The following is a 26,382-nucleotide window of genomic DNA, read 5'->3' on the forward strand; positions in this document are numbered from 1 at the left end:
CTGGCGATGCTGGCTGACGAGAGCCTTTCGGCCCAAACCAGGAAGTCCACTTTCTCTCCCCTCCCCTCTTCACGGGAGAGCTAAGGAATTCAGGAGACCCCAGGAGGCCAGAGCAGTGGAGGCTAAGCCTGGCTGCCTTGGGTTGGAAGTGGGCCGGCATTTCTATGACTTTTTGTGCCACATCAGTCTCCTCCAGTTTCTGTTCCTGAGTTCTTCAGGTTCAGTCACCATGTTGGCTTCTGCATAGATGCCCCACGTCACCCAGAATTGGAGGGAAAGGCGACAGTGTTCAGAGTGGTTGGCTCTATGTTGGGTGTGAAACAAAGAGAGATTTTGCCTTGTTTTATTTTGAAATTTGTTTTATTTTATCCTGCTTTCTACATTTCCCAGTTTTTTTTTAATGAGCATGTAAAATGAAGTAAATGGAGAAGAATGTTACTTCCTTCTTTGGGACCCTTGTGCTATAGGACAGTCAACACCCACAGATGGAAGTTTGCTTTCTTTTCCGTATATGTAGTTTGGTTGTTTTTTATTTTTTTAAAAAGGAGATGGTGGTAAGTCATATCACTTTTATAGCTATAGAAACTGAAATACAGGTAAGTTACTTTCCCTGAAGAGTGATCTCCATGGAGAGAAACAAAACTGAAAAGTAATCAGCAAAGATAAGAAATTAGAGGTATACAAGGAATACAGATTTTTCAGGTGAACATGTGATGTTGTGGGATTTGTAGAATTTGCAGGATTTTGTAACTCTGATGTCATTTTTTAAATTCCAAGAAGAAAAAGGAATCCCTGTCTGTGTTTGTTTGTTTTTTCAATTAACTGTGTCATCTGTGAGGAACTCCAGGATTTTACAAGTGTTGGGAGTTAGTCCTTATGCTACATTTGTTCGTGTCTCATTCCAGAAACACACCTCGGACAGTGTGATGACATATTCATTAACTGTAATTTAAATCATTGTTGAATTCCAATATAAAATATGCAGACTAAGAGATATTAACATTAACAAGTTATATTACCTCTGATTAAAGAAATAGAAAGAAAATGGGCTCAACCTGATTGGCCAATTGAGTGCACTTGCCACATTCACTGGCAGAGGGGTGTAGCTCTGCTGTATATGTTAACAGTGATTCATGCTTAGAGACACTCTTTGACCCTGAGAGTCATGATTACTAGGCAGCTTCAAAAAGTTGTGTCCCAACCCCAGCTGACAGGCTGTAGTAGACATGTATATTGGGTTTTATATGTTTATCACATAATGCTATGGAATTCAAGAAATCTTTAGATCAATTTGTCAATCACTGCTGCATTCAGAAAAAGAATTCCAATTATAAGAAGAATGCAGGTTGTTGTGAAACCGAAATGCAAAAGTGTACAGAGTAGAAGGTAACGGACCCAGGAATCCCAATAAAAAACATAAATAAATGAGCATAGCCAGCTACTTGATAATGAGCCTGAGGTAAATTGGCAAGTGGAGTTGGGTAGGAGAGATATTTCTGGGGTAGACTTGGGAGGACTTGATCACGTGGGAAGTGAAGGAAGGGGAGTCGTGAAAACTGGTGAGTGGTAAGAGCAGCAACCAGCAGACAGGTGTAGGAGTGGGGACGTGCAGGGGAGGAAGAATATTTTCCCTCTGCCCTTCCGGGTTCTTGGCTGAGACCCTGTAATAAAAGACAGGTTAACCAGAGAGAAGCAAACAGAAGTTTATTAACATGTACGCCTCATGTACACATGGGAGAGACCCAGGGAAATATGAAGAACTCCCCAAGGTGGCCTGGAATTCAGCATTAAATACCATCTTCATAGGGAAAAGGGGAGAGGGGTGTAGGCCTCAGAGGGGAGAGTGAATGACTTTTAGGAAAGATGAATGGGTCCTTAGAAGAACAGGTGGAGGTATGGTAGCTTGTGACAAAGTCTGCTGAGTGTGGTGTCCATTCTCTAGTCTCCCCTTCTGTGATGAAAGTCAACATCCTCCCTGGCTGGTGAAACTCCCGGGGAGGGAATTTATGACAACTGAGTTCCTTTTGGACGATCTGTCTTTAAGCAGAAAAGGGGAGTTTGGAGAAAGCCTGTCCCTGCAGTTGCTGTTTTTCACATGCCCACAGCTCACAATGAGCCATATTTGGGGTGGCATATTCTGCTAGTCCTCAGGGAGCAGAACAGAGAAAGGAGGAACGGGGAATTGACAGCCATGCAAGAGCAGGGGCACCATTTGTAGGCACCTGTCGTGTTAGGGCTGCCTGTCCTTCTGACCCTAAGAATAGAGAACCATACACAGTCTTGATGTCTTTGTGCCTGTCATGCCAGGGACACCTTTGTTGACAGCAACAATAGTTGAGAAATGGGTGGGCCGAAACCCCATTGGACTAGAAATGGTACCCATGGTAACAGCAGAGTACACCCCAAGTATATAAAGGGAGTTTTTCTGCCCTCCGCCTGGTGGGCACAGTCCTCTCAGCCAGGGCAAGGGACGTAGAGGCCTAAACTCCTGGGCAGTATGGGTGGCCTCTTCCATCAGTGCCAGCTCCCAGCTCAGGATCCACAGAGCGGCCCCTGGGTGCTACTAGGCTGCCAGGTGCTCAGTTGGCATTCCTCCCATGGGCACAGTTCTTACTCCTGGTGCAGCAGGTAAGGAGCAGAGCCCGCAGTGGGGGGAAATGTTTGTACATTACCCTCTCTCTTTAGTGAAAGAAACAGAAATTCTTGAAACAGGAAGTCTGGCTTTACGGCTTATCACTCAGTCGCATGCTTTATAAACTGTTTGTTACGGGCCAGGAGGGCTGAAACATCCCCTTAGCGTTCGGTAGGATCCTTCCTCCCCGGCAACCTCCACATTGTCTTCCTCTCTAACGGGCCGGCGGTCTGGAGGCTCTGCGCCACGATCACCCTGCCGGCCAGCGCGGGGCTCTGTCTGCTTCCTGAGGCTCTCCATCTGCTTTGTTCTGCTTGTCAAGCGAGGAGTTAAGGGAGCTCCGCACCGAAGCCCTTCGTCCACCAGAAGGTCCTGAAGCAAAATTGTCTGGGATCAGATAGTCGCAGGCCGTTTCTCTCACGATGGCCTCCCTGAGGCCAGCCCAGGAAGATGAAATGCAGCCCAGTTTTAACTCTCTAACGTCTGACTCTGGCTGCCGTGGCAGGTTGATCTCGTTCAACTCCTACTGAAATCCTACTTTCATTCCTCAGTATCCGCCAGAAGCGTCAGCTCTCCAGCTTCTCACCCACTGACAGTCCTGTGGCCGCTGCCCATCACGGCATCTTTATTTATGAAGCGCACCAGACTTGACGTGGCTCCTTCGAGCTGCCACATGAAGCCGTTTTGTCTCTCAGTGTCTTGTCTCCACATTTAAAGGAGAGTCTTTCACAGAGCAGAAAATGATCAATCTATTCCTGCTCAAGTGCCTTTCTGGTTCTTTTTACTATTGTTATGATTAGGCCTCTGTAGAAAGGCATCAAGACAGTGGAAACATTTTTATAAAATGACACTTTATCTCTGTGATTAACAATATCATAAACCATAAAGGCTCTGCCATGGTCATCTGCCTCTCCTGACACCTTATTGCTTTAATAATAAAAGCTTTTTTATGGCAAGAGAATAAAATTTTACTATGCAGGCAGTTTAGATAAAATGAGAAGATGTGTTTTTGGAAGGATAAAGGGCACATCTGAAACATGTGAGGTCAGCCTGGGTTTTATGTGAGCTCAGTTTATGTAGAACACGTCTGATGTGTCTTCAGTCTGGTGCCCTCCTGAGGACTTTATCCAGCCATTTGGAGAACTTTTCAGTGGTCAGCAAAAAGCCGATTAAAGAGTTCTGTGTTTCTATCAAGTACGGAGGATCACCGTTGAAAAGCAAAAATGCCCCAAACCTGAATTGCAGATGATTCGTGGGGGAAAGTACAAACTTCAGTAATTTATTACCATCCCAATTTACAAACAGAATCATTAACTACGTGTCTTGATTCTGAGCCAAACCCTGTGTGGTTTAGTGAATATCGTTGTACTTTTATTCATAAGCTTATGTCTCAAATGATTAGATTCTGTCAGTGACAAAAGTTATATAAATTTTTGCATAAAGATGATTTATATGCAAGCACTACAGTTTACCAATTAAGGGGTTTCATTATTGTTATGCCATAGAAAAATAAATATGCTATCTTCCCTTCCGTTCATCACTGTCAAGCCGTTTTTGCCGAGCAGCCCACCGTAGTCGAAGAGCATAACGTTGAACAGAAGTTTTCTAAAACTCCGTCTGAGCTTCTCTGAAGAAGGGATGATTAAGCAGAGACCTGAAGGAAGCCTCAAAGTGAAGGAGATGAAGAAAGGCAGGGCTGGGGAGGAGAGCTGTCCTCTAGCAGTGGGAAGAGCACGTGCCAAGGCCCTGTGGTGAGGGAGAATTAGAGCTCATACCTCCTGGGGTGTTGGGAAACTTCAGTGAGATCATTCCAGTGAGGTACCGGTGCTCTCCCTGATGGCCTCGCACAGTAAGCACTCAGGTGTTCGTTACGAGCAGCTCTCATTTTGAGGCTGTCTACACAGTGGTATCTCGAAAGCCTGCATGTGACCTTTCTGCTTCTCCAGTAGGAATGGGGACAGTGACACTGCCGGTGATTTTTCTGTGAGTCGTCTCCTCCCTCTGTGCCATTCCTCCCTCCTGCCCTCCATATCTGCTAACTCCCTACTGGGTTCTGCCCAGCACCCTCCTCTTTTATCCAGCCTGCAGAGTTGTTCTGTATCAGGCAGCACTTCAGTGCGTATCTCTGTCCTGGGGTCTCTAAGAAGATTCAGTGGGACTTGTAAATGGCACTGATGAAGTTACTCAGGAAGCTGGGTGTGGCCCCAGCACTGCGGGCATTTAGAAGGTGTGAGACACAGGGAATTCCCTGGCGGTCCAGTAGTTAGGACTCTGCGCTCTCGCTGCTGAGGACACAGGTTCGATCCTTGGTCAGGGAACTAAGATCTCGCAAGCCCCGCGGTGTGGCCCAAAAAGGTGTTAGGCGCGGCCTTTCCTCTTGGACCTTCCTTTGGTCTGGCTCTCGGCTTGCTGTGATGCTGGGTCCTCACTGTCTGACAGCCTGCCAGAGGACCGGCTGGCCTCCGCTACTTCATCCTCTTCATCTTCCACATCCTCTTCCCTTAGTATTCCCTCCCACAAGCCTGCTGCCTTGAAAGGAAAAAAAAAAATCCAGTGAAACTCTGAGGTGCACCTTATTGAGACTCTCATGGGAGGTCCTGGGGCACTGCCTCGAGCTAGCACCTTGATGCTGGTTTGCATCCAGTTCATGGGTCCTGAGCAGGGTCCTGACTCAGCAGAGATCCCTTGGATTGCTTTTATACGTGAGTTTTGAAAGCAGTCATACATAGCAGTGCTTGAATTACTAAGATGCTTGAGGACAGTCTTTTGCCGAAATACCCAGAGGAATGGAAGCATGGTTTGATGCCAACTCCAGAGGCTTTTCACATCCTCCAGTGGGCATTAAGCAGATTAACAGTTGATTGTGTAGAGCCTTCATCCCTCCTGTTGCTAGCCCAGGAGGCCTAAACTAACCATTGTGTGAACATCCACAATGTTGAATGTGTTAGACCTGGGGGTACGGATTGCACCCCAAATGTCCATCTTGTAAACTCTCTGGGCACATAATTATATCGAAAAGTTTAATCAACAAAAATGCACTATAATCTTATAGCTGGTAAAGAAATGAGCAAAGGCCCCTTCCTACACCATCCTTCTCATCCAACACACACAGAGGCTGCAGGGTCCGTGGCCCTGTTTGGGGACGGAGGGCATGGGGACTACATGAGGCTGTCTTGGCACTCTCACTGTGGTCTACCCCCTTCTGCCCCCTGAAGTCTAAAGTACCCCATCTTGTATCACGTGCATGTATTTGCTTTGGTTGTGCACCTTGCATGCTCTCAAATCCTGGAGACTAATTACAGCCTTCTGGTTGATGGAGGGTGGGGAAATCCTAACTTCTTCATCCTACCATCATCATTTTCTTCCCTCTCCACCTGTTTTGCGCCATTTCCCCAGCAAGTTCGGCAGGTCCTTTCACCCTCTTCCTCTCAGCTCACCCAAAAGAATGGAGGCTCCACAAGGATGGCAGGAATCTTTTTTTTTTTTTTTTTTTTAATCCACAGCTGTATTCCCAGCTCCACCCTCGCCTGGCACGTGGCAGGCACTCAACCAATATTTGTCCAGTGGATGAATGTTTTGTCAGTCTCTCCAGAGACTGGAGTCTTCTAGTGCTCTTTGTGACATATTCTGTACCGTCACCCCACACGTGTGCAAGCCGGCTTCACTCCATTGATTAAGAGAATGGAGCAAGTCTCACCTTACCCGTAGCCCATAAGTCAGTGGAGTCCCAGCCCCTTGGACTCCCGTTTCATGTCCGCCAGAAGTCAAAAGACCTCGCTAAGATTTGTGCTGGTTCAGGGATGCGGGTGAGGCCCAACATTCTTAATGCTCACATTCTTAATGCTCACTTAATGCCCAACATTCTTAATGCTCACTCTACCTTCAGGCTGTTGCTCTTCCCATTTCTCAGCCCTGCACTGACCCAGACGTGAAACCCAGCCACTTCCTGTGTGTGTGTGTGTGTGTGTGTGTGTGTGCGCGCGCGCGCGCGTGTGTGTGCACACCCACACATATTCAGACCATTCACACCAAGCGTGGTGAAGGTCTGGACATCCCAAGCAACGCTCACATCACACGCCTTACAGTGGAGATCGCACAGTAGCGTATGTGGTCCTCCCGCTTCTGCAAGCTCCTTTGCTTACCCCACTACTGGTGATTTCTCCCAGCCTCTTCACCCTACACAGCTCCCAGCGTTCTCGCTGACTCTCTCTCTTTTCACCTCCTTTTCTATAGGGAATAAACATTCAAAACATTTTCTCAGGTAGAATAGCTTAGCCGTGTTGTTATAATTTGGGTTCCTGACTCCAAATCTCTAGGTTCTCACCTTATCTCCCTACCAGCTTATCCATTAGCCTTGTTTTTCTAAACTAACATAGAACTGCCCTCTCCAATCGCTTGTGGCTACATTTGTGAACTTGACAGGAAAGCTAAGTATACCTCATAATCACAGGAGCACAAGCCTATTGACTTAACTCAGCATTTCGTACAATTAACGAATATATGCTGGTTTATGAATAGATGATCTCTGGAAAGAAACACAAGAAGCTGGTGACAGTGGAGACCTCCAGGGAGGGGGACTGAGTAAACTGGGACAGAGTTTGGATAAAGACTTCCTTCTCGCTGTACACCTTTCTGTATCGTGCATTTCCTGTGTTTAAAACACACTGACATCGTATGTGTTTAATGTCAATAAATAAGGTACAATTCTCTTGATACGCTAGTTACACCAAAGTGGTTATAGCCAGTGACCTAAACCCACATGCGTCATGGGGAGAGCTGACGTCAATGCCTGATGGATTAGGCTTCGAGCCCAGTTCTGGAGAGTTTGCCGTTCCTTGTTCACGTCAGCTCTTTCCATTAGGATTTCCTGGTTGGAAAGAGCCAAGCTCTTCAACACACAGTCCTTACTGTCCACGTGTTTAGGTTACATCATTTGGATGAGGAGACCCAAACTCCTAGGAGATACATCCCAGGAGCCGCTTCGTACCTTGACAAATACTACAAAATATTTCCTCTTAAGGGGAAATAGATTTTCAACACACTTTAAATTTTAAGAATACATCTGATGGAGAAAAAAATGTACATCTGTTGGAACAATCTGAGTAGTAATAAATAAGGATGTTTTAAGGATAATAATTGCAGTGTATTGAAGCACATTAAATATGAGTTCACAATTAAACTATACAAACAAGCAAAAAAAAATCTCATTGGTTACTTTTGGAGGAACCAACTGTCGTTTTGAAAACTGATAAATAAAAAGAGAGAACCAAGCATTTACCCTGCCTATGCAAACTGTACTTCATGATAACCAAATAGTTGATCAAGGAAAATTTCTCTTTATGGAAGTTTTCAGTAAATAAACCAAGGAGTGAGAGAATTTGAATATCCTCATTTCTCAAATCCTCTTGATCTAGGCAGTGATCACCAATAGCTGCTAATATCATAAAAAATAGAGATGTTCTTTGTATTTCCTGTACATTTATTTTGAGATGTATAAAGTTGAGTACCTTCAGGTTTAATTTTTTTTCAGGAGCAGTATTTATAAGTGTGTCCTGTCAAGTGTCTGCTGATGGAAGTACATAACATAATTTCTCCTGAAATAAAAAACAAATCTGAATTTAATCAAATTTCTGTATCTCATAACGAATTTATAGAAAATATAAAGGAATGGGTTACATAATACCATGGCCGTGGAGTCAGCAAAATTCAGACCTTGGACAACTCTACAGGACCTGGTTTCTTTAACAAAGGGAGGAAAAAGAAGAAAGAGAGATGGGAGGGAATGTATAGATTCAAACAGATTTAAGAGACAGTCAACAAATTGTCACGAACAGACCTTATTTAGATCCTGGTTCAAACAAACTGTTTAAAAAAAATGTATGGGGCAATTAGGAAATTTTGAATATTGAGTAGATATCTGATAACATTAAATTATTGTTCATGTTTTTAGGTATTATAGTAATACTATGGTTATATTCCCCAAAAGTCCTTATCTTTGAGATACCTATATTGAAATATTAGGGTTGAAGTGAAAATTTTTAAAATCTGGCATCTGTGCTTATTTACACACAAAAATCTATGAAAGGATACATAAGGGATTTGTGATGATGTGTTGATACTGCAAGGGGAGCGAAGAGTCAGGATGGGAGAGAAATGAACTTTTGGACAGAAAATTATTACTTTTGCAGGTAATACCTTTTCAAAGGACTAACCAAAAATATATTAAATATAATGGAAAAAAGTTAATTTAACCTTGAAAGGCTTATCTGGGGGAATGAAAAGGCATAGACTCATTATAGAGCATGTGGATGGATTGACCCAGAACCATATTTCTCAAAGTGGGTCCTAGGACCCTCTGCATCAGCATTGGGCCCACCTCTCTCCCTCCCAGCCCAAATCTGGGAGAGTGAAGCAGAGACGTTTGAGAATTACAGGCCTTGATAACCTGAGTGCCACCTTTTAAATACTTATTATATTGTTTTGGAACTTCAGAAATTCATAGGGCAAAAATACTCCCAAATTGAAATTCAAAGCAGTGCAATTCTGAAAGTCTGAAAAGCTTTTTTTTTTAGATTTGCTGACAATGATTTAATCAGCAGATGTCACTATGTAACACTGGGAGCATCCCTTCCATGTTGCCTCATTTTTGGAAAGGCAGAGTCTGCTGCTGGCAATGTAACATAGAAATATTTATGGTAATCTTGTATTTTGTTTAATGAAAATAATTTTCCTTTTACTTCCAGTGCTTATTAAAAGTTTATCTTTGATTAAGCATTCTTTGCTTTTGTTTTTGTTTTTTTCCCCCAGCATCATTGACAAAGAAGTTTCATTAATGGCAGAAATGGATAAAGTTAAAGAAGAAGCCAGTAAGTAGACACATGGTTGTTTGATTAGGAGCCTCCCAATCAGAAGTAGTCCATAGGTCAGATTGCCAATGATACAGATTCTGAGTGGGGTCCAAAAGGATGGAGTAGTAGCACCCACTGAGCGGAGGGCAGAATAGGCATGCAGCAAAGAATAGGTGCCAGTTGAGTTTATTTAAAGTCCAGGGAGACTTTTGTGCCTACAGAGGACTACTTATAGTTAATTGGGTTTAAAATGACACTGAATGTAGTATTAAATCTTAAAACATAATTTTTTATGCCTTCGCACCCTACAAATCTTGCTATACTACTTATACAATCCTTTTCACTTGTTCTTTCAACTAACTCAAGTTTACCAAATTAAGTTCCCCTAAAAAATGTGTTCTATTTGAAAGTTACTTCAATTCCCCTTAAGATTTTGAATTACATTTGTAAATTTAATATATCTTATTTTTTTCAAACACTTCGGATACCTGACAAGGCGAACTCACAAACCTAACCAGCAAAGTATTCCAAGCTCTTAAGCAACTCTTATAAGATTAATAATTCAAACTTAGAGATGTACTAAATGAAGTTCTCTTAAAACACTCCAATTCTGTTTACAAACTCAGCCAAATTCGCTAACACCTGCCAACTTAACACCTCAGAAGAAAATCAGTTACGTGTTTGAAATCACAAGCGAGATTGTGTAATATACAGAATACTCTATATTTAAATAATGAACACACGCAGACAATCTTGATCATTGCAAAACTTTTTCTGAATTTAACACAAAATATTAGTACTCTGGGTTTGATTTATCTTACTATTTTTATACCTATTTCTAAACCTTTCCACTGCTGTAAAGTCAACCCAACAGCCATTAGGGTGGATTTGCCATCTCAAATAGGCTGAGGTTCATGGGTTGGAAATTTCAACTGAGACAAGATTGCTCAGTCAGATTCAACGCAAGTGTACATGCTGACCCCTCTTTTATTTTTAAATTCATCTGCTATGTTAATGGGAGCCCTGAGACCTTTTTTTTTTCTTTTTTTTCCCCTAAGACCATATTTTTCGGCTGGGATTTAGTTTTACAATCCGTATCTCCTAGGCATTTTAAATTCTTCATCCTTACCCAAATATTATCTCATAAATTGGATAAATGGCAGTCTGCACCCCCAGCCAGGTTTCAGCTAAATTCCTTTACTTTTGACTTCAGTGCTTTCCTTTTAACAGTGAAGGATCAGACCAGATCCTTCATTCTTTTAATATTTTTCTTGCCTGGCCCTTGGCCATAAATTCAGTAGTTATTTTATGGAAAATAGCTATCATTATTTTTGTTAGACAATTTTTCCAAATAATTTTAAACATTTTAGAATCTAAAATACAGCAGGTTTTATTAAATAAAACTAAATGTGATCCAGGGTTAAGCTGTGGAATATATAGATAGTTACACAATTCCTTTGACTGTGAAATTATTTTATTTTATTGACATTTGTTGATTTCTTCAGTAGCAGTAGATTACCCCATGACTTGGGATCTTCCCTGTTTCTCAGGTACAGCTTATTTTCCCTTTTCAGTTTCATATCCTAATGATAAAAATGTAACAGCCAACACAAACACAAATGTTTCTCTAGCACCAAATAGAAAGTTACCAGCACATCACTTTCTCAGAGTTTAACAGAGGGCCTCAGATTCCAAGTGCTCATTCTTCCTTCTTGGGACAGTAGTATTCAGTCCCAAGACCTGTGGAATTTGGGCATCTCTGGAGAGCATCCCCATTTTTAAAACTCATTCAATCAGTAAACATTGACTGTATGCTTCCTTGTGTGCTAAGCACTGGCAGAGAGAGGGACAAACGAGCAAACAGATGAATCTGGGACCTGCACTCATGGAGTTTTCAGGCTAGCTGAAACGGCTAGCTTGATGGACAGGGTTCCCCTAACTTCAGGAATCGGTCCTGGTTTAGAACTGCCCAGCGCCCTGGGGAAACCAATTTGCTTACCTTGGAGGTGAACAGAAATGAAATCAAATCCAGGTTCCACCTATTTACTGGCTGTGTGACATTGAACTATTTTGTGAATTTCTAAAGTCAGGCTCCTAATCAGAAAATAGGGCATAAGAAGAGTGTCTGTATCAAATAGTTATTAGCACAGTGCCTGACACGGTGTGTATAAAAAGAGAAAAGCTCATCTTAGTAGAGAGGTTAGTCCAACCCCTCAGAAAACAGAGGTCAGGGGGGTTATGCAGCCTCTCTCAGGTGACACACCTATGTCAACCATAAGTCTTGATAGAACCATTGAATCGATAGAACCATTGAATTTCTCCCCACAAAGTGCTGAACTGTCTTTGCAGCCACCATTTTGAGCATCCTTATCTATGGTCTCAAGAGTATTTTCCACGTTTTCCATTTCCTGCACATGATATAAACCATATTTCCCCAATTATAACATAAGCTCCTATATCCCTCATGGCACCTAACACAAAGCTGAGAAGACTGTGGGTACTTCATTGTATTTCTTAAAAGAATTATTGTAATTAATTCAGTATCTACAGGCTGTGGGATCCAATATTAGTGAACGTAATTGCAACAAGAGGGAGGTATATTCTAGATAAATATATCTCACTTTAATAATAGTATTTGTGGGCTGCCCTGGTGGTGCAGTGGTTAAGAATCCACCTGCCAATGCAGGGGGACATGGGTTTGAGCCCTGGTCTGGGAAGATCCCACATGCCACGGAGCAACTAAGTCTGTGTGCCATAACTACTGAGCCTGCGCTCTAGAGCCTGGGAGCCACAACTACTGAGCCTGTGTGCCACAACTACTGAGCCGGCGCTCTATAGCCCATGCACCACAACTACTGAGCCCATGTGCCACAACTACTGAGCCCATGTGCCACAACTACTGAAGCCCACGCACCTAGAGCCCGTGCTCCTCAACGAGAGAAGCCACCACGATGAGAAGCCTGCGCACTGCAAGGAAGAGTAGCTCCCGCTCGTCGCAACTAGAGAAGGCCCGCGTGCAGCAACGAAGACCCAGTTCAGCCAAAAATAAAATAAATAAAATATATAAATTTATTTTTTTTAATTAAAAAGAATAATAGTATTTGTAGTTAGGGTTTTTTAGGGTATTATTCTAAACAATTCACATAGGTTATTTCATTCAGTTCCACAATAACCCTGTGAGGGGTATATGATTATTACGTTTTACAGATGAAGAAAGTAAGGGTGCTGTCGTGCTATGATCTCAAACTTTGCCTGCCCAGGGAATTGGAGGCCTAGACAGGTGTGTTCTCAGAGTGTCAAATTTACTAGAGATGGGAAGAAAACATTACTTTATATTAACAGGAACATAGATCTATTATGAAGTAAAATGCAAAATTCACAAGAATTTTTAAGGAATTAAAAGGATTTCAAAGAACCTTTGTGCTTGAAGAGCTACTTGGGCCCCAGATTCTGGCCCCCCATCCCCCAGGATTTCAAGTATACCCTCTGCTAAGACATATTATTCGAGAAGCCGTAAAATTTTCCATGGTTCAAGTAATAAGAGCAAGCTTCTAATGTGTTCCAGAAACTTGAAGGAAATTATAAATCCTACTGAGCGAATGGATTTCAGCATACCAGATACTACATAAATAATACTAATCGAGTGTTGAATGCAGCGAAAATCTAAAGCCATATGGGACTGTCTCCCTCTACAAATTTCCAAAAGGATGGTGCTTTCAAAACATACTTACTATTCTATTTGAAATTATAGGATCAATGAATTTTAGGAACTGATCTGTTTCGGTTTTGCTTTCTGTTTCTGTGATTGATGTTTTTGAGGTGAAAATGTTGGCTTCCCCCCAGAGAATATTGGCTTTTGATCTCAAGTTTTAGGACTTTTTCATAATGAAAGTCTTTGAAATGTTAATGAGACTATATGTAAAACTCATCCCAACACTTGCTGATGCAAAGTGTTCATTCCCATGCACATTTGCATGAGTGTAAACTCAGAATTTATTGGTGATCTTGCACCTGCATTTCTATTTTAGGGCCCATTTATATCTATTTCTACAAAATCTTTTGTTTGGTATGAATGCTCAAATTCTACTTAATCAAAAAGAACAATTACCCCTAATTGTCACCAGTCCCGCAAATGATCTGTTAAGAAAAGTCAGATCTGTTTATCCATGTAGTCACTCAGGGTCTGTTGACCCCTTTACTAGCTGCTCATCAAAGCTGAGCCCTCAGCATTCTTATTTATCTTACTTTGCAAGAGGAAAGTACCTCATTTCATCTTCCTACTCAAGAATCATTTTCTCATTCTCCAGGCTTTAGTCCCATCCATATGTTGAATTATAATGGGAAATAAATAATCAGTCAAAGGTATGAGTCCTAGATATTCTCAAGTGGCCCCTGTAGAAAAGGAACTTCTGCCTTTCTTTGCATATTCCTTTTAAGTAATGCATTGATTCATTCTTTGCATATTCCTTTTAAGTAATGCATTGATCCATTCGTTGGAATCGTTCATTCAGCAAACATATTGGGCACTCACTGTGTACCAGACACAAAGAACTAAATGTGCAGTTTTTGCCGGGACTAGAGATGCCTGCTGTAGCCAGAAGTAACAATATTTTAAGAGCAACCAGAAATCCATCTTTTGAATGGACTCAATTAACTTTCAAGTGTGGGTGATTTATTTCTAAAAGTAATGTGTGGACCAAACAAAATATATGTACCCTGTCACTGAAAGTGATAGCTGGCTACCTTTTTGTGACCTCTGGTCTGACTGGGTGACCTGGGACATCACTCAGTAATACGTTTTCTACGTTCAGATGAAAATTCCTTTCGCTCCCATCATCAGGACAAGTTTTTCACTAGCTTCTCTGTACTCTGAAATGCTACCAGGCACAATTCAGTCTGCCTAGCTACCTGGAATTGTACATGGGAGGCAGGGGGCGTCCCGGTAAATAATTAAAGCGTGATTAGAGTAGTTTGGCAGATGGTTAGGCTTTATGAGTTATAGATTAGTTATTTTCTTGACATCTCAACGTTGGTATCAGCATAAAAAGATATTTCTCATCCTGTCTGAGGAATGGCTTCTGGTTTGCAGGAAATCTTAACTCTTGATTGACTCTGAACTTCTTTTGGGGCTTCTGAAGCAACTATTTTTGACATTTATAAATTAAGAACTCTTAAAGTCAGAAGGCACCTTGTTTGGGCATTGGGCTGTGAATCTGGTCTAACAAAGCAGTTGACCCTTGTCCAGCCAAGAATGGAATGTGAATTCCACGTGCACATCGTATTAGTTAGGTGGACTTTTCTTTTGTTATAACTCAAAATCTTTGTCCAAAAGAAATGAAGGCGATTCATATGTGACTGGAATGAGAGAACTACAAATCTTATCTATTATAAAATCAAACTTCTTGTTTAAGTCTCACCCAATGTATTTGTATTCATTGCCTTTGAGCTCCATGGTCTTTTGGGAAACACACACACACAGACAATTAACCTGTGGGCTCCTACATCTACCTGAACCTTGAGTAGTTCATCTTGACAGGTGTGTGAAATGTGATGCCGAGAATTCTCTTGCGACTTCGCTGCATGTGCAGATGCTAGAGTGCACATGAATTCAGCTTAAGCAAGCTTTGACTCACCCTTGAAATTTTTCCATTGTGGACACTTATAACAAAAACTCTGGTCTGCAACTTCTCTCTGGTTGCAAAATGGAAACATATCTGCAGAGTAGCAAAAGCAGAGGCATTTTTTAGCTCACAAAAAGCTAATAAAGGAAAACTTTTATGTCATCTTTCAATAACACAGCTAGTTGCCCTAAATGAATATGTGTTAAAGTTCAGAGGGTCTGATGTTGTTAGAATTTGATAGTACAGCACATACAGAATAATGGTTTTTGCTTAGTGGACTCACTGTCTTTGCATTAGCATTCAGATAGGATTTTAATGGTTTTTTTTTTTCTTCTTGGAGATAGTTGTTCTGAGTAATGCACAAATCTAAAAGTCCAAACTAAGTAAGTGAGATCAGGTGCCAGTGGGGAAAATGAAGAAGACTGTGGGTGTACAGTGAATCAGAAAGGACCGTGTTTGGTTTGGGGCTTGGTGGATAAAGACATAAGGAAATGAGTGGTTGGTGATGAGCATCAAGGGCCAGCCCAGCTTAGTGACCAACTCAGAAAACAGCCATGGCCCAACAAAGCCATCCGTCTGTGGAGAGAGAACTAATCCAAGAAATTAGGTCGTTTAATATGTTTACATCTTTGGCCTTAATGTATTATTCCTTCTTATCTGGCAGTGGAAATCCTGACTGCTCGTCAAAAGAAAGCAGAAGAACTAAAGAGACTTACTGATCTAGCCAGTCAGATGGCAGAGATGCAGCTGGCCGAACTCAGGGCAGAAATTAAGGTCAGTTCTAAAATATCACAGCCTGAACCCTGAGCCAGAGTTCTGATCCCCATTACGTCTGTTCTGCATCCATAGAGTGCTGTTCTCTGAGGATCTAACATCAGACACCCAGCTGTCTTTCACAGGGTTGAAATCAAGAATACAGAAGGGTTAAAGAAACACCTAGTCACTATATTTAAGTAGACTATGTGTTGAAGGGCTATATCATTACAGAGGAGAGGTACAAGCTATTCTTTTAGCCAGTGGAACTGACCCAAATAAAATGTATTCAACCATAAATTATAGCCGGGAAGGGGAACATTATTTTCACCATATGTAATTTATGCATATGTATATAAACACACACACATGTGAACACACACTAAGTGTGAACTTAGTATAACAGTAAGGATTCTAAAGAATGAACAATATGTGGAGACTTCTTTCCTATATCCTTTTCTAGCTTACTTGCCCTTTTATTAAGAATACCACCCACAAATATGTATTTAGTGGATTTCTTTAGTTGCACGCAACAGAAGCTGACCCTGGCTAACCTCAAGAACAAGTAGAATTGGAAAGGACATGAGGGTAGCTCACCAAAGCAGAGTGTGCTCTGAAGACTCCAGGTTATAACTGGGCAGAAATGTTGGCAGCAGTAATTACCGGACACTCTTCAGGGCACCATCAGAGTGAGTGACCTCCAGATGTCATCACCCCTTGGGCCACCCCACTGGATTCAAATCCCAAACAGAGAGATTCTGATTGGCCTCCACTTGGGTCACATCCACCATTTGGCCAAGAGAGGTCTTGATTGAAAGACCCACCAACGCTGTGAATCTTGGAAACCGCATTGGGGTACAGTTACCAGAAGGAGAAATTGTTAGCAGAAAGGCAAAAACAAGTATCTACAACAAAATAGGAAGTTACAGTTTATACATTTTCCCTTATCCTCATTTTCCCCAATACAGTAAACATACACACATGCACACACACTCCAGCTTCTGACCGACTTCTAGGGAACTAGCCCAGTTTGAAGTCATATTTGTTGCTAGCTTTATAAGTAGGATTGTCTGCTCATCCCAGCATAACCACTGGTTGGGTATGGTAGAAAGTGGCAAGTGAGTTTGGTCCCCTCCATCCTGGTTAGGCATAAAAGAGAGCCCCATGGGGATGAGGATTTCCCCTGAAGGTTCTGAGAAGTTCTGTAGGTCTTTCCCTTCTCACCTGCTCTCCTGGTCTTTGTTTCCTCCAAACCAGTCAATTGCAGTGGCCTCCTGACTAGTCTTTCTGCATCCACTGTCTCCCTCCAGCCTGGTCATTCACCCTGAGACCAGAGTTATTAGAGCAGGTCTGGTCTCCCCCACTATGGTCTCCTCTTCCCTTCAAAATAAAATCCACCACTGGACTCCAGTATATATTTATTATGACCACTGCTAATTAGTTTCAGTAGAACAAAACCCTTCGTCTTGTGGACACAGATGCACTTCTAATGTCACAGATGTTCCCTGGTCCCAAAGGAGATTAGAATGGGGAATGGGGCTGGTTGGCAGAACCCATCTTGATACCCAGAAAAACATCCTGGAAAGCCAAACAAACAAACACACACTTGTTTTGATAAATATGAAGTTGCCAGCTTCCTGGTCAACTGAAATCCACTCATCTTCCAAGTTTCACTTCTACCCATCAAAATCCCACTCATCGTAAAATGGTTGATAGCACAGGCTTTGGAGTGCAACAGTCCTGCTCTTGCAAGCTTGGATAAATTACATATTCTCTTAGATTCTTAGAACCTCGATTCCCCCTTTGTAAATTACAGTTAGTTAGTACTGACTTCATAATAATGTGATCAGCTGAAAATGAGATTATCTGTTAAGAATTTGGCCCATGTCTGGTAAGTGTTCAATATTTTTTTTAATGTTCCAGCTCAAATGCTTCCTCTTACATAACTCTTTACCCATTCCCCTCAGTAGGAAATAATTTCTTCCTCTTTCATATTCCTAAAGCACCTACTACATTCTACGTTATATTGTATCTTGTGGTATCTGTCTCTCTTGCCATGTGGGAAACTCCCTGGTAGATCACAGAGGGACTGACTTATAGTTATTTCTGTATTGCTCACTCTGTCATCTACACATAGATCTTAATTTTAAATGAACTGAAAAGTGATCTCTTTCCCACTTCCTTTAACAGCACTTGAAATTCTACCATTCAAGATAATGGTTTCTAGTTATGATACTGAAGGCTTTTTGGACTTCCTGGTACCCTATTAAAATGGAGACGGACGTCTAGGAAGGATGACATGCTTTCTCATAAGGAGTGATACCTTAGGAGGCCATTGGCCAGATTAGGAAGACTGCCAGAAGGCAATCCCGTAACTTACAATAGGACAGGAAGTGCTAGAAGGAGGGCGTGGGGTGCTAAAAGGTTTAAGTAGATGAGTCCAGACACACATTTTGCCTGTACAGACAGGACCCACACGTGTTTCCCAGAAGAAGAAGGTGACCGTGCTCCAGGCAGGCCAAAACCAAGCCTGCTTTAACAGAGCCTCCCAGTGACAGAGCTGGCATGCTTCCCCACCTGGGGATGCTTTCACATCATCAATGGTGGCGCGAGAGCCGAGAATGGACCAGCAGCATGCCTCAGTCATTTCTGCAATCATGGGTCTCCTGTCTCTTCCCTACAGCACTTTGTCAGCGAGCGTAAATATGATGAAGAGCTTGGGAAAGCTGCCCGGTTCTCCTGTGACATTGAACAGCTAAAGGCCCAAATCATGCTCTGTGGAGAAAGTGAGTTTTGCATACTTGCTAAATAATTCTGTGTGCATAAGCCTGGTGCTATTTGGAGTTGATATCAGAAATGTCAGGTGTGCGGTCCCCCAGGGGCCTAAAGTGAGGTCTAAAGAGATTTAATGATCTAAGGTCATGACACAAGTCGCTAAAAATGTCAAGATCCGAACTTCGAGTCTTCAAATGCCACTGCCCCATCAGTAAATCCCCAGGATTTATTAAGCGGAACAGAACAGGTCAACTAGTTTATATCTTTCGCAAACTTTCCTTAAACACGGCCAGATCAACTGCCTCTCTGATTTCAAACTGCCTGGTTCTATAGAGACCTGTTACAGGGAGAGGGAGTCTCCCTAACGAGTCTGAGAACAATGGGCTACTGTCGTGAAGGGCCGTGTGTGTGTGTGTGTGTGTGTGTGTGTGTGTGTGTGTGTGTCACACACGCTGCTCAGCAGTGCCTGACTGAGCCTCTCCCTTAATTAGAGCAGTTAACATGCAACAAAATTGCCTGATCCTTTTTCCCCTGCTCCAGCCCACCCAGGGGAGGTGGGAATGAGCACCAAAGTGGCTTCAAGGACGCCACAAGGAGGAAGGAACAACTGGTGAAGGACATGGAATATCTACAGCCTCGTAGTGAGCTGAAAAATTGAGATTTGGCTTCACTTTTTTTTTTCAAAGTGGAAATTGCATTTTTTTCTGAGTATAAAAAAGATAAGCTTGATCTAAAAATTACAAACTATATAAAATAGAACATGACATTACTTTTGTAGCCCCATCACACTTTTTATGCACATATATCTACTGTGTAAATTATACAGTATACTTAATTATACTACATCATTTACTATACTATACAATATACATATATAGTAAGAGAATTTGCTTTTATCATTTCACAATATATGGCTGACATTTTTCCATGTCAATGTATTTAACCCGTAATTTATTTAAATATAATTGGCATAATCAGTCCCTCGATTGTGGACATTTAGGTTGCTTCCAGTTTTTCACCATTAAAATAACACTGCTGTGAGCATCCTTGCTCACATATCTTTGGCAATTATCTGAATTCTTGACTGCATTTCTTTTAAATTATTTTTTTTCTATACACTCCCTCCCTTATGAATCTACCCCACTTGCCATTCTCCATCCCCAGATTTTGCCTCACCTCTAAAAAGCCAGACTCTCTGATTCACAGTTGGAAATTTAACTGCCTATCCTAGTTGCCACTCCAGGCTGATAATGGGCGAGACCCTGATGCCAAGTGACTCTGCCACCATCTGAGGAGGGAAGGGCGGTGTAGCGTCACCTGCTCTCCTCCAGGCACTCCAGTGCCATCTAGTGGGAGGAAACATCCCTTACCGAATCTCAGGTGTCCACCTTGGAAGCCAGCCTCCCTTGTTGGAGACAGGAGTCCTTGAAAGGCCCTTTTCTTCTCAGCTTTGTCGAGAGCACATGGAAAGCCCACAGCTACTGAACCGGAAACAGTAATGACCCCTGTGAAAGTGAATCTAGTTAGCAAAGAGCTGCTAAAATCCCCTCGTCATGATTGGACAGTACCCGACGTGCCATCACACCTTACCTGTAAAATGAAGGGACTAGAGATTCATCCCTGTCCTTTCCATTTCTAATGTCCTGTGATCCCTATTCACACTCCAAATCCTCAGGAAGAATGCTAGGATTAAGTCTGATCCAACACAGGTAGCAGAGAAAATTGCTTTTAAAAACTGGTGACAATTTTTTAAGATTCAGAGGTCTTGCTGTCCAGACGGGCAGTCAAATTCTGGTGAACTACGAGAGGAAAGTCATGATTATGTCCTTAAGTTGATTCCCTCCGGCCCTGATTCAGCATAATCACACAGAAACATCCCATCAAAAACCACCCCTTTCAAAACCAGTGGGAAGACCTGTCTGAGCCCTGCCGGGGATCTGTCTGATTAGCCTGAGTGGACTTTAGCATTGGAATTGTTGCAGATTTGCAGTGGGGCTGTAGAAAATGGAGCTGATAAAAGGCCAGATAATGTAACTCTAATGGAATATAGAAGATGCTTTGGGGCATCTTTTGGGCCGGCAGGCATGGCCGTAAGGTCAGGGGATATATACCACCCCAGGGTGACAAAATTCCTGACACCTGGCATCACCCCGTTCTGAAGCTCTCAAAATATTGTGGCTCTGACCAGCCAAGTGTCCGTGTACCTCTAGGCTTTTCTGCATCTCTGCAACACCAACGGGTCTAGGGATATGACAAGAACGGCAAGAACAGGTTTGGTAATGGGGAACCCAAGAGGCAGAGTACCTTTGTGGACAGGGCTGAGAGGGCACTTCGGGGTTTCATTATCCCTCTTCCGTTGGTGGTTCTTGACCTAAGGCATAATATTAAAGGTGCTCAGATCTGTCTCATTTCCTACAAATGTCTCCCAACCTGAATGATTATGCTATTCAGTGATTCTCACAGAAGACATTTGGTGGTCTCCAAGCACCTAGGTGCTTTTTCAAACGATATCTTTCCAAAAGAAAAACAAAAACAAAAACTTAATGTTTTTGTGAAGCTCCTGCCAATTTCTCCATCTCCTAATGGGTTACTGAGGCACAGCCCCTAACACCAAGTGCTTTCTTGTTGCAGTTACACATCCAAAGAACAACTATTCCTCAAGAACTCCCTGCAGCTCCCTGCTGCCACTGCTCAACGCTCACGCGACCACCTCTGGGAAACAGAGTAACTTCACCAGAAAATCATCCAATCACAACAAGCCCTCCGAGGGTAAAGCAGCAAACCCCAAACTGGCGAGCAACCTTCCCAGCACCGCTGACAGCTCTCACCAGGCTGTGCCGGCTAATAAGCAGGTAAACTGCTCCAGGGAGGCCACCTTGCCCTGCTTCCAGGAGTCCCGCAGACCCTAGTGCATTGCCTGGGCAAGAAACCACTCGTTTGCAAAGAAAACAGCCACCACTGGTCACACCCAGGCTCCGCCCACCCCCAGCAGCAGCCCAACCTCCAGAGCCTCCTTCTGCCAGTCCGGCCTCCCAGAGCTCCCCCGGTCCCATCCGGTCCCCATTTCATAGGCGCTGTCCCCTGTGGAGGAAGTGGTCTTCACACACTTGACAGCATCAGCAAAGAGTCCACCTAAATGAGACGGTGCTTCTCATGCCTTGAGTGCCACCCAGGTCCTCGTAACTGGCCCACATGTGGAAGGGACTCACACAGACATGGGAACAAGATTCAGAACCTGGCCACTGACACCATTAGTGAGAAGAAATCTGACATGTTTTTTATGATCCTTTAACTCCCATTTATGTCTAGTTTTTCTGTAAGAGGCCAAAGTTAGTTCAAACTGCACTTTCTTCTCTTGGGCTTTCAGTAAAGAGAATACATTTCAAAATGACATTATTAATTCTTATCTACTATGACCCTTAAAAATAGAAGTATCCGGGCTTCCCTGGTGGCGCAGTGGTTGAGAGTCCGCCTGCCGATGCAGGGGACACGGGTTCGTGCCCCGGTCCGGGAGGATCCCACATGCCGCGGAGCGGCTGGGCCCGTGAGCCATGGCCGCTGAGCCTGCGCGTCCGGAGCCCGTGCTCCGCAAAGGGAGAGGCCACAGCGGTGAGAGGCCCGCGTACCACAAAAAAAAAAAAAAAAAAAAATAGAAGTATCCAAAAGGACAGTCTTCTCTCCTTCCTTCTCCACTATATCCTTGAGAAGTGATTTCCTCCTTATCATTAGAGAATGACCAAGAAATGGGTTTTGATGATTCAGAAGCTGGGAATGCTATAAAGACATTTTTCCTGAGCTCTCAGAAAGAGAGCTTGAATAAAGAGACTTTTTTTTTACGCATTCCAAAATGCTGGTTTTCTAACAAGTGCCCTGTTGGATTTTGTGGTCTTGGTCTTTTAGAATTCTCATTAGTGACTGTGACAGGCATTTCTCTGGCCCCAGATGTCTTCATGAACTTTAAAATAGCACTTGGACAAGGAGTATTTCATACAGTCATAGATTCAAGATCATAACCAGATCTGTTTCACTTGTCTAAATACAGCTTCATAGCTTTTTTTCTTTGCTTATTATTGTTTTTTTTTTTTTGCGGTATGCGGGCCTCTCACTGCCGTGGCCTCTCCCGTTATGGAGCACAGGCTCCAGACGCGCACGCCCAGCAGCCATGGCTCACAGGCCCAGCCACTCCGCGGCATGTGGGATCCTCCCAGACCAGGGTACAAACCCGCGTCCCCTGCACCGGCAGGAGGACTCCCAACCACTGCGCCACCAGGGAAGCCCTCTTTGCTTATTATTAAACCCCCTGCTAAAATTAAGTCCAAAATTTAGTCTGAATTTCTCTGTCACAATTTTCTTAAAAGCAAAGGGGGCCAGATTAAATGCTGTCCACATAGATACTTTTTCAGTTCACTGTTTCATCATTTTCAGCAAAGCATTTCAGGTGATGGCCTGTTTAACCTTAAACATATATCTGAGCCTCAGAAGGGCCCTTGTGCTGGGTCCTGTGCTTTAGCGTAAACCCTCGTGGCCCATGGCCCTCCCTACGGAGCGAGACCAAGATGTGACTACCCAGAATCTACACTCTCCCTCCTGGAAAGTGATCCAAATACTCGAGATCCTGGAATTCTATTCCCAGATAGCCCCAAGCCTGCTCTCGGGGTCTGTTTGGACTACTTCCCTGGATGCCTCACCTTGAGGGCCGAGCTGACCACACTACCAGTTTGCACACCCCTAGATCCAAAGGGCGATTATTTGTGGAGGTGGGGATGACGCTTAGGTGAGCAGGCTGGAGTGTCCACATTCCTGTAGGCACGGCCCCTCACAATGTGGGATGGAGCCAGAGGTAGGAAGAGAAAATATTCAGACACATGGTACGTGGGCCTCTGCCTTTGTACTCTTGCCCTGGGCCCTGAGTTACTAGGGGCGCGTCTGCCCTAAACCAATACCATCCAGTCACAATGCACAAATTAAGAACTTGATATATTTGTAACTCAAAAAATTACACATTTTAGTAATAGAGGTTTGATTTTCAAAAAAGGGTCTGTGTTCATGTAACAACCTGCTTATGAATCTTGTCTGGAGGGAATATGTGAAGTGAGAATGGCTCCACCGCTTTCTAACTGTGGACCTTGGGCAAGTCCCTTAAAACTCCTTATCTTCATCGATAAAATGAAGTGCATCATAGAATCTCTCTTAAAAGGTGATGGCAATGACAAATGAGGTGGCACAAGGTCAAGTGCCTCACTTGGTGCCTGGCACACTTAAGCACTACATACCTGTTGGCTGGTATTGACCTCAAGGAGTTCAGAAATCTTTCCCTTGTATGAAGACACACAGGCTAACCCCCTGCTTCCTTTTTACTTGTCCATTTATGTTCTTGGTTGCTGATTTGTTGAGCGTTGCCAGTTTTTCAGTCGGATGCTTCAAAATTCATTAGCTGAGAACTGCAAAAAGTTTAGAAAAAGAACAAATTATCTCTTTGAAAATACACATCACCTCTACATCTCACCAAGATCTACCAGAGACACCTCATCCCTGTATTTACCCAAGATAAGATTTCTGAACTATGGTATTTGTTTTGAAATAAAATAGAAAAGCTGCTTCAGAGACGAAAAATGACAAACAGAATTTTACGTTTTTCTTCATATATGTCATGAGAATTCATATACATAGTCTAGAGAATGTCCTAGAAATGTTTATGGTAGAGAATCATCGTTTCCCTGCCTTTGTGTTACATTTCATTCTGTTTTATTTCAGGCATTCTTTATGGGGTTTATTTGGCCTGGTTCTGGAATTGTCTCTCTTACACTTCTGTAACCTCTCTTTCAACATCAGTGATTTTATACTCGTGGAGTTCCATTTACAAGACAGTCCGCTGTTTTTTGGGGTTTTTTTTGCGGTACGCGGGCCTCTCACTGTTGTGGCCTCTCCCGTTGCAGAGCCTGATGCGCAGGCTCAGCGGCCCATGGCGCACGGGCCCAGCCGCTCCGCGGCATGTGGGATCTTCCTGGACTGGGGCATGAACCCGTGTCCCCTGCATCGGCAGGCGGACTCTCAACCACTGCGCCACCAGGGAAGCCCCGCTGCTCTTTTAAGCTCGAGGATTCTATCAGCTTGACCTCATTTGCATGTTGTCACATTCTTCTGGGGTGTAAAAAAGCTTACCTGTGACTTAGAGATTTGGTTTCCCTGATGTCTACTGATGTCATCTGAGGTTTGTTGGCATCTAATACCTCTTTTTTTTTTTTTTTTTTTTTTTTTTTGGTAGAATGGGTCTTCTAGCCAAAGACGAAGATTTAATCCACAGTATCACAACAACAGGCTAAATGGGTCTGCGAAGCCCCAGGGCAGTGGTAACGAAGCTGATCCGATGGGGAAGGGCAACAACCGCCATGAACACAGAAGACAACCACACAACGGCTTCCGTCCCAAAAACAAAGGCAGCACCAAAAACCAAGAGGCCTCTTTGGGAACCAAGACCCCCGAGGCCGCAGCCCATCCGGAAAAGCCCCGACGAAGGCAGCACGCTGCAGACAACTCAGAGGCCAGGCCTTTCCGGGGAAACGTCTCCAGGGTTTCACAGTGCAATCTCTGCCCCACGAGAATAGAAGTTTCCACAGATGCCGCGGTTCTCTCCGTCCCAGCTGTGACGTTGGTGGCCTGAGCTAGGAGAGAAAAAAAAAAAAAAAGCCGTTTTCATTCAGTTTCTGTTCCCTGCCCGAGGTGCTGACCCAATTCGCTGCCAAAAGAGAGTCAATCCGAATATACAAACCCTGTACGGCTGTGTCATCCTCTCTTAATCATTTTTTCTAATTCTAATAATCAGCTCTAGCTTGCTTCATAACTTTCATGGCTTTGCTTGATATGTTGGCGCTTTTTCTCATCAAGACTTTGCAGCATTTTAGCCAGGCAGTATTTACTCATTTGTTAGGAAAATCAAGTTGTGGCTAAAGATCAGAGGCTCAGTAGCAACCTATGTTGTAGCAGTGATGTCAGTCCATTGATCGTCTTTAGAGAGTTAATGTTGAAAACAAAATTCTTATTGATCAGACAAACTTGATCTGCTGAAGACACGTGCGCTTTTCTAGAGTTTAACATCTGGTGTTTTTCTGAAAAATATATATATACATATATTGCTTTATTTGAAACAAATTAAAATATGCTGCATTTGACACCTGGCTTGTTTTTTTTCTTTTTAATTTACGCCCACTTTATCATCCAGTGTACTAGGTAGTACTTTCAAGAAAACTTTAGAGACTAGAAGTTTTGTGGCACAGCGCTCTGAACAATACTGTTTCTCTCGGGACAGGTAACCTTTTGGAAAAAACAATGCCTGACAATGGCCCTGCCAGTACGTTACACGTATATAGATGGATGTGCACCCCGATCATCTTAGACACAACACGGTAGTTTGGAAACCTTGGTTGCAAGTAATATAAACCTTAGCCTCGTTGAAACAATAAAGAAAAGGTATTGGTTTAGTGGCTGCAAAGCCCAGTATCAAAGTATGCCTTGGGTCCAAATGGATCAGGACTCTAGCCCCTTTCTCCTGGTTATCTCAGCTCTCCCTTCCTCCTTGGGCTGACATTGTATTCAGAATGGTGGCAAATAGCTGCCTCACTCCTAAGAGTCATGTCCACCCCTACACTTTCCAGAAGAAAAGAGAAGCTCTCCAGGTAGCGTCCACATGGAGCAAGTGTCTTTCTCAAAAGTCCCAGTGAGGGTTTTGCATATCATTGGCCCAGACTACTAGTAG

The 26,382-nt window shown here is 43.1% G+C and overlaps 1 protein-coding gene across 9 annotated transcripts in view; it reads left to right on the forward strand.

Annotated features, from left to right (window-relative positions):
* The window catches only part of SPATS2L (spermatogenesis associated serine rich 2 like), a 169,361-nt gene extending 143,563 nt beyond the window's left edge, over positions 1–25,798 (forward strand). For all 9 annotated transcript variants that reach the window (XM_033430425.2, XM_049712313.1, XM_004262877.3 and 6 more), the window contains 5 exons: positions 9,440–9,498; positions 15,766–15,875; positions 18,538–18,640; positions 21,261–21,481; positions 24,895–25,798. In XM_033430425.2, the coding sequence (XP_033286316.1) occupies positions 9,440–9,498; positions 15,766–15,875; positions 18,538–18,640; positions 21,261–21,481; positions 24,895–25,290 (889 nt within the window). In that variant the 3' untranslated portion in view covers positions 25,291–25,798. The remainder of the gene's footprint in view (positions 1–9,439; positions 9,499–15,765; positions 15,876–18,537; positions 18,641–21,260; positions 21,482–24,894) is intronic.
* Positions 25,799–26,382: the final 584 nt, after the last annotated feature.

The sequence above is a fragment of the Orcinus orca genome, chromosome 7, assembly GCF_937001465.1.
Source record: "Orcinus orca chromosome 7, mOrcOrc1.1, whole genome shotgun sequence".
Taxonomy (NCBI): Eukaryota; Metazoa; Chordata; class Mammalia; order Artiodactyla; family Delphinidae; genus Orcinus; species Orcinus orca.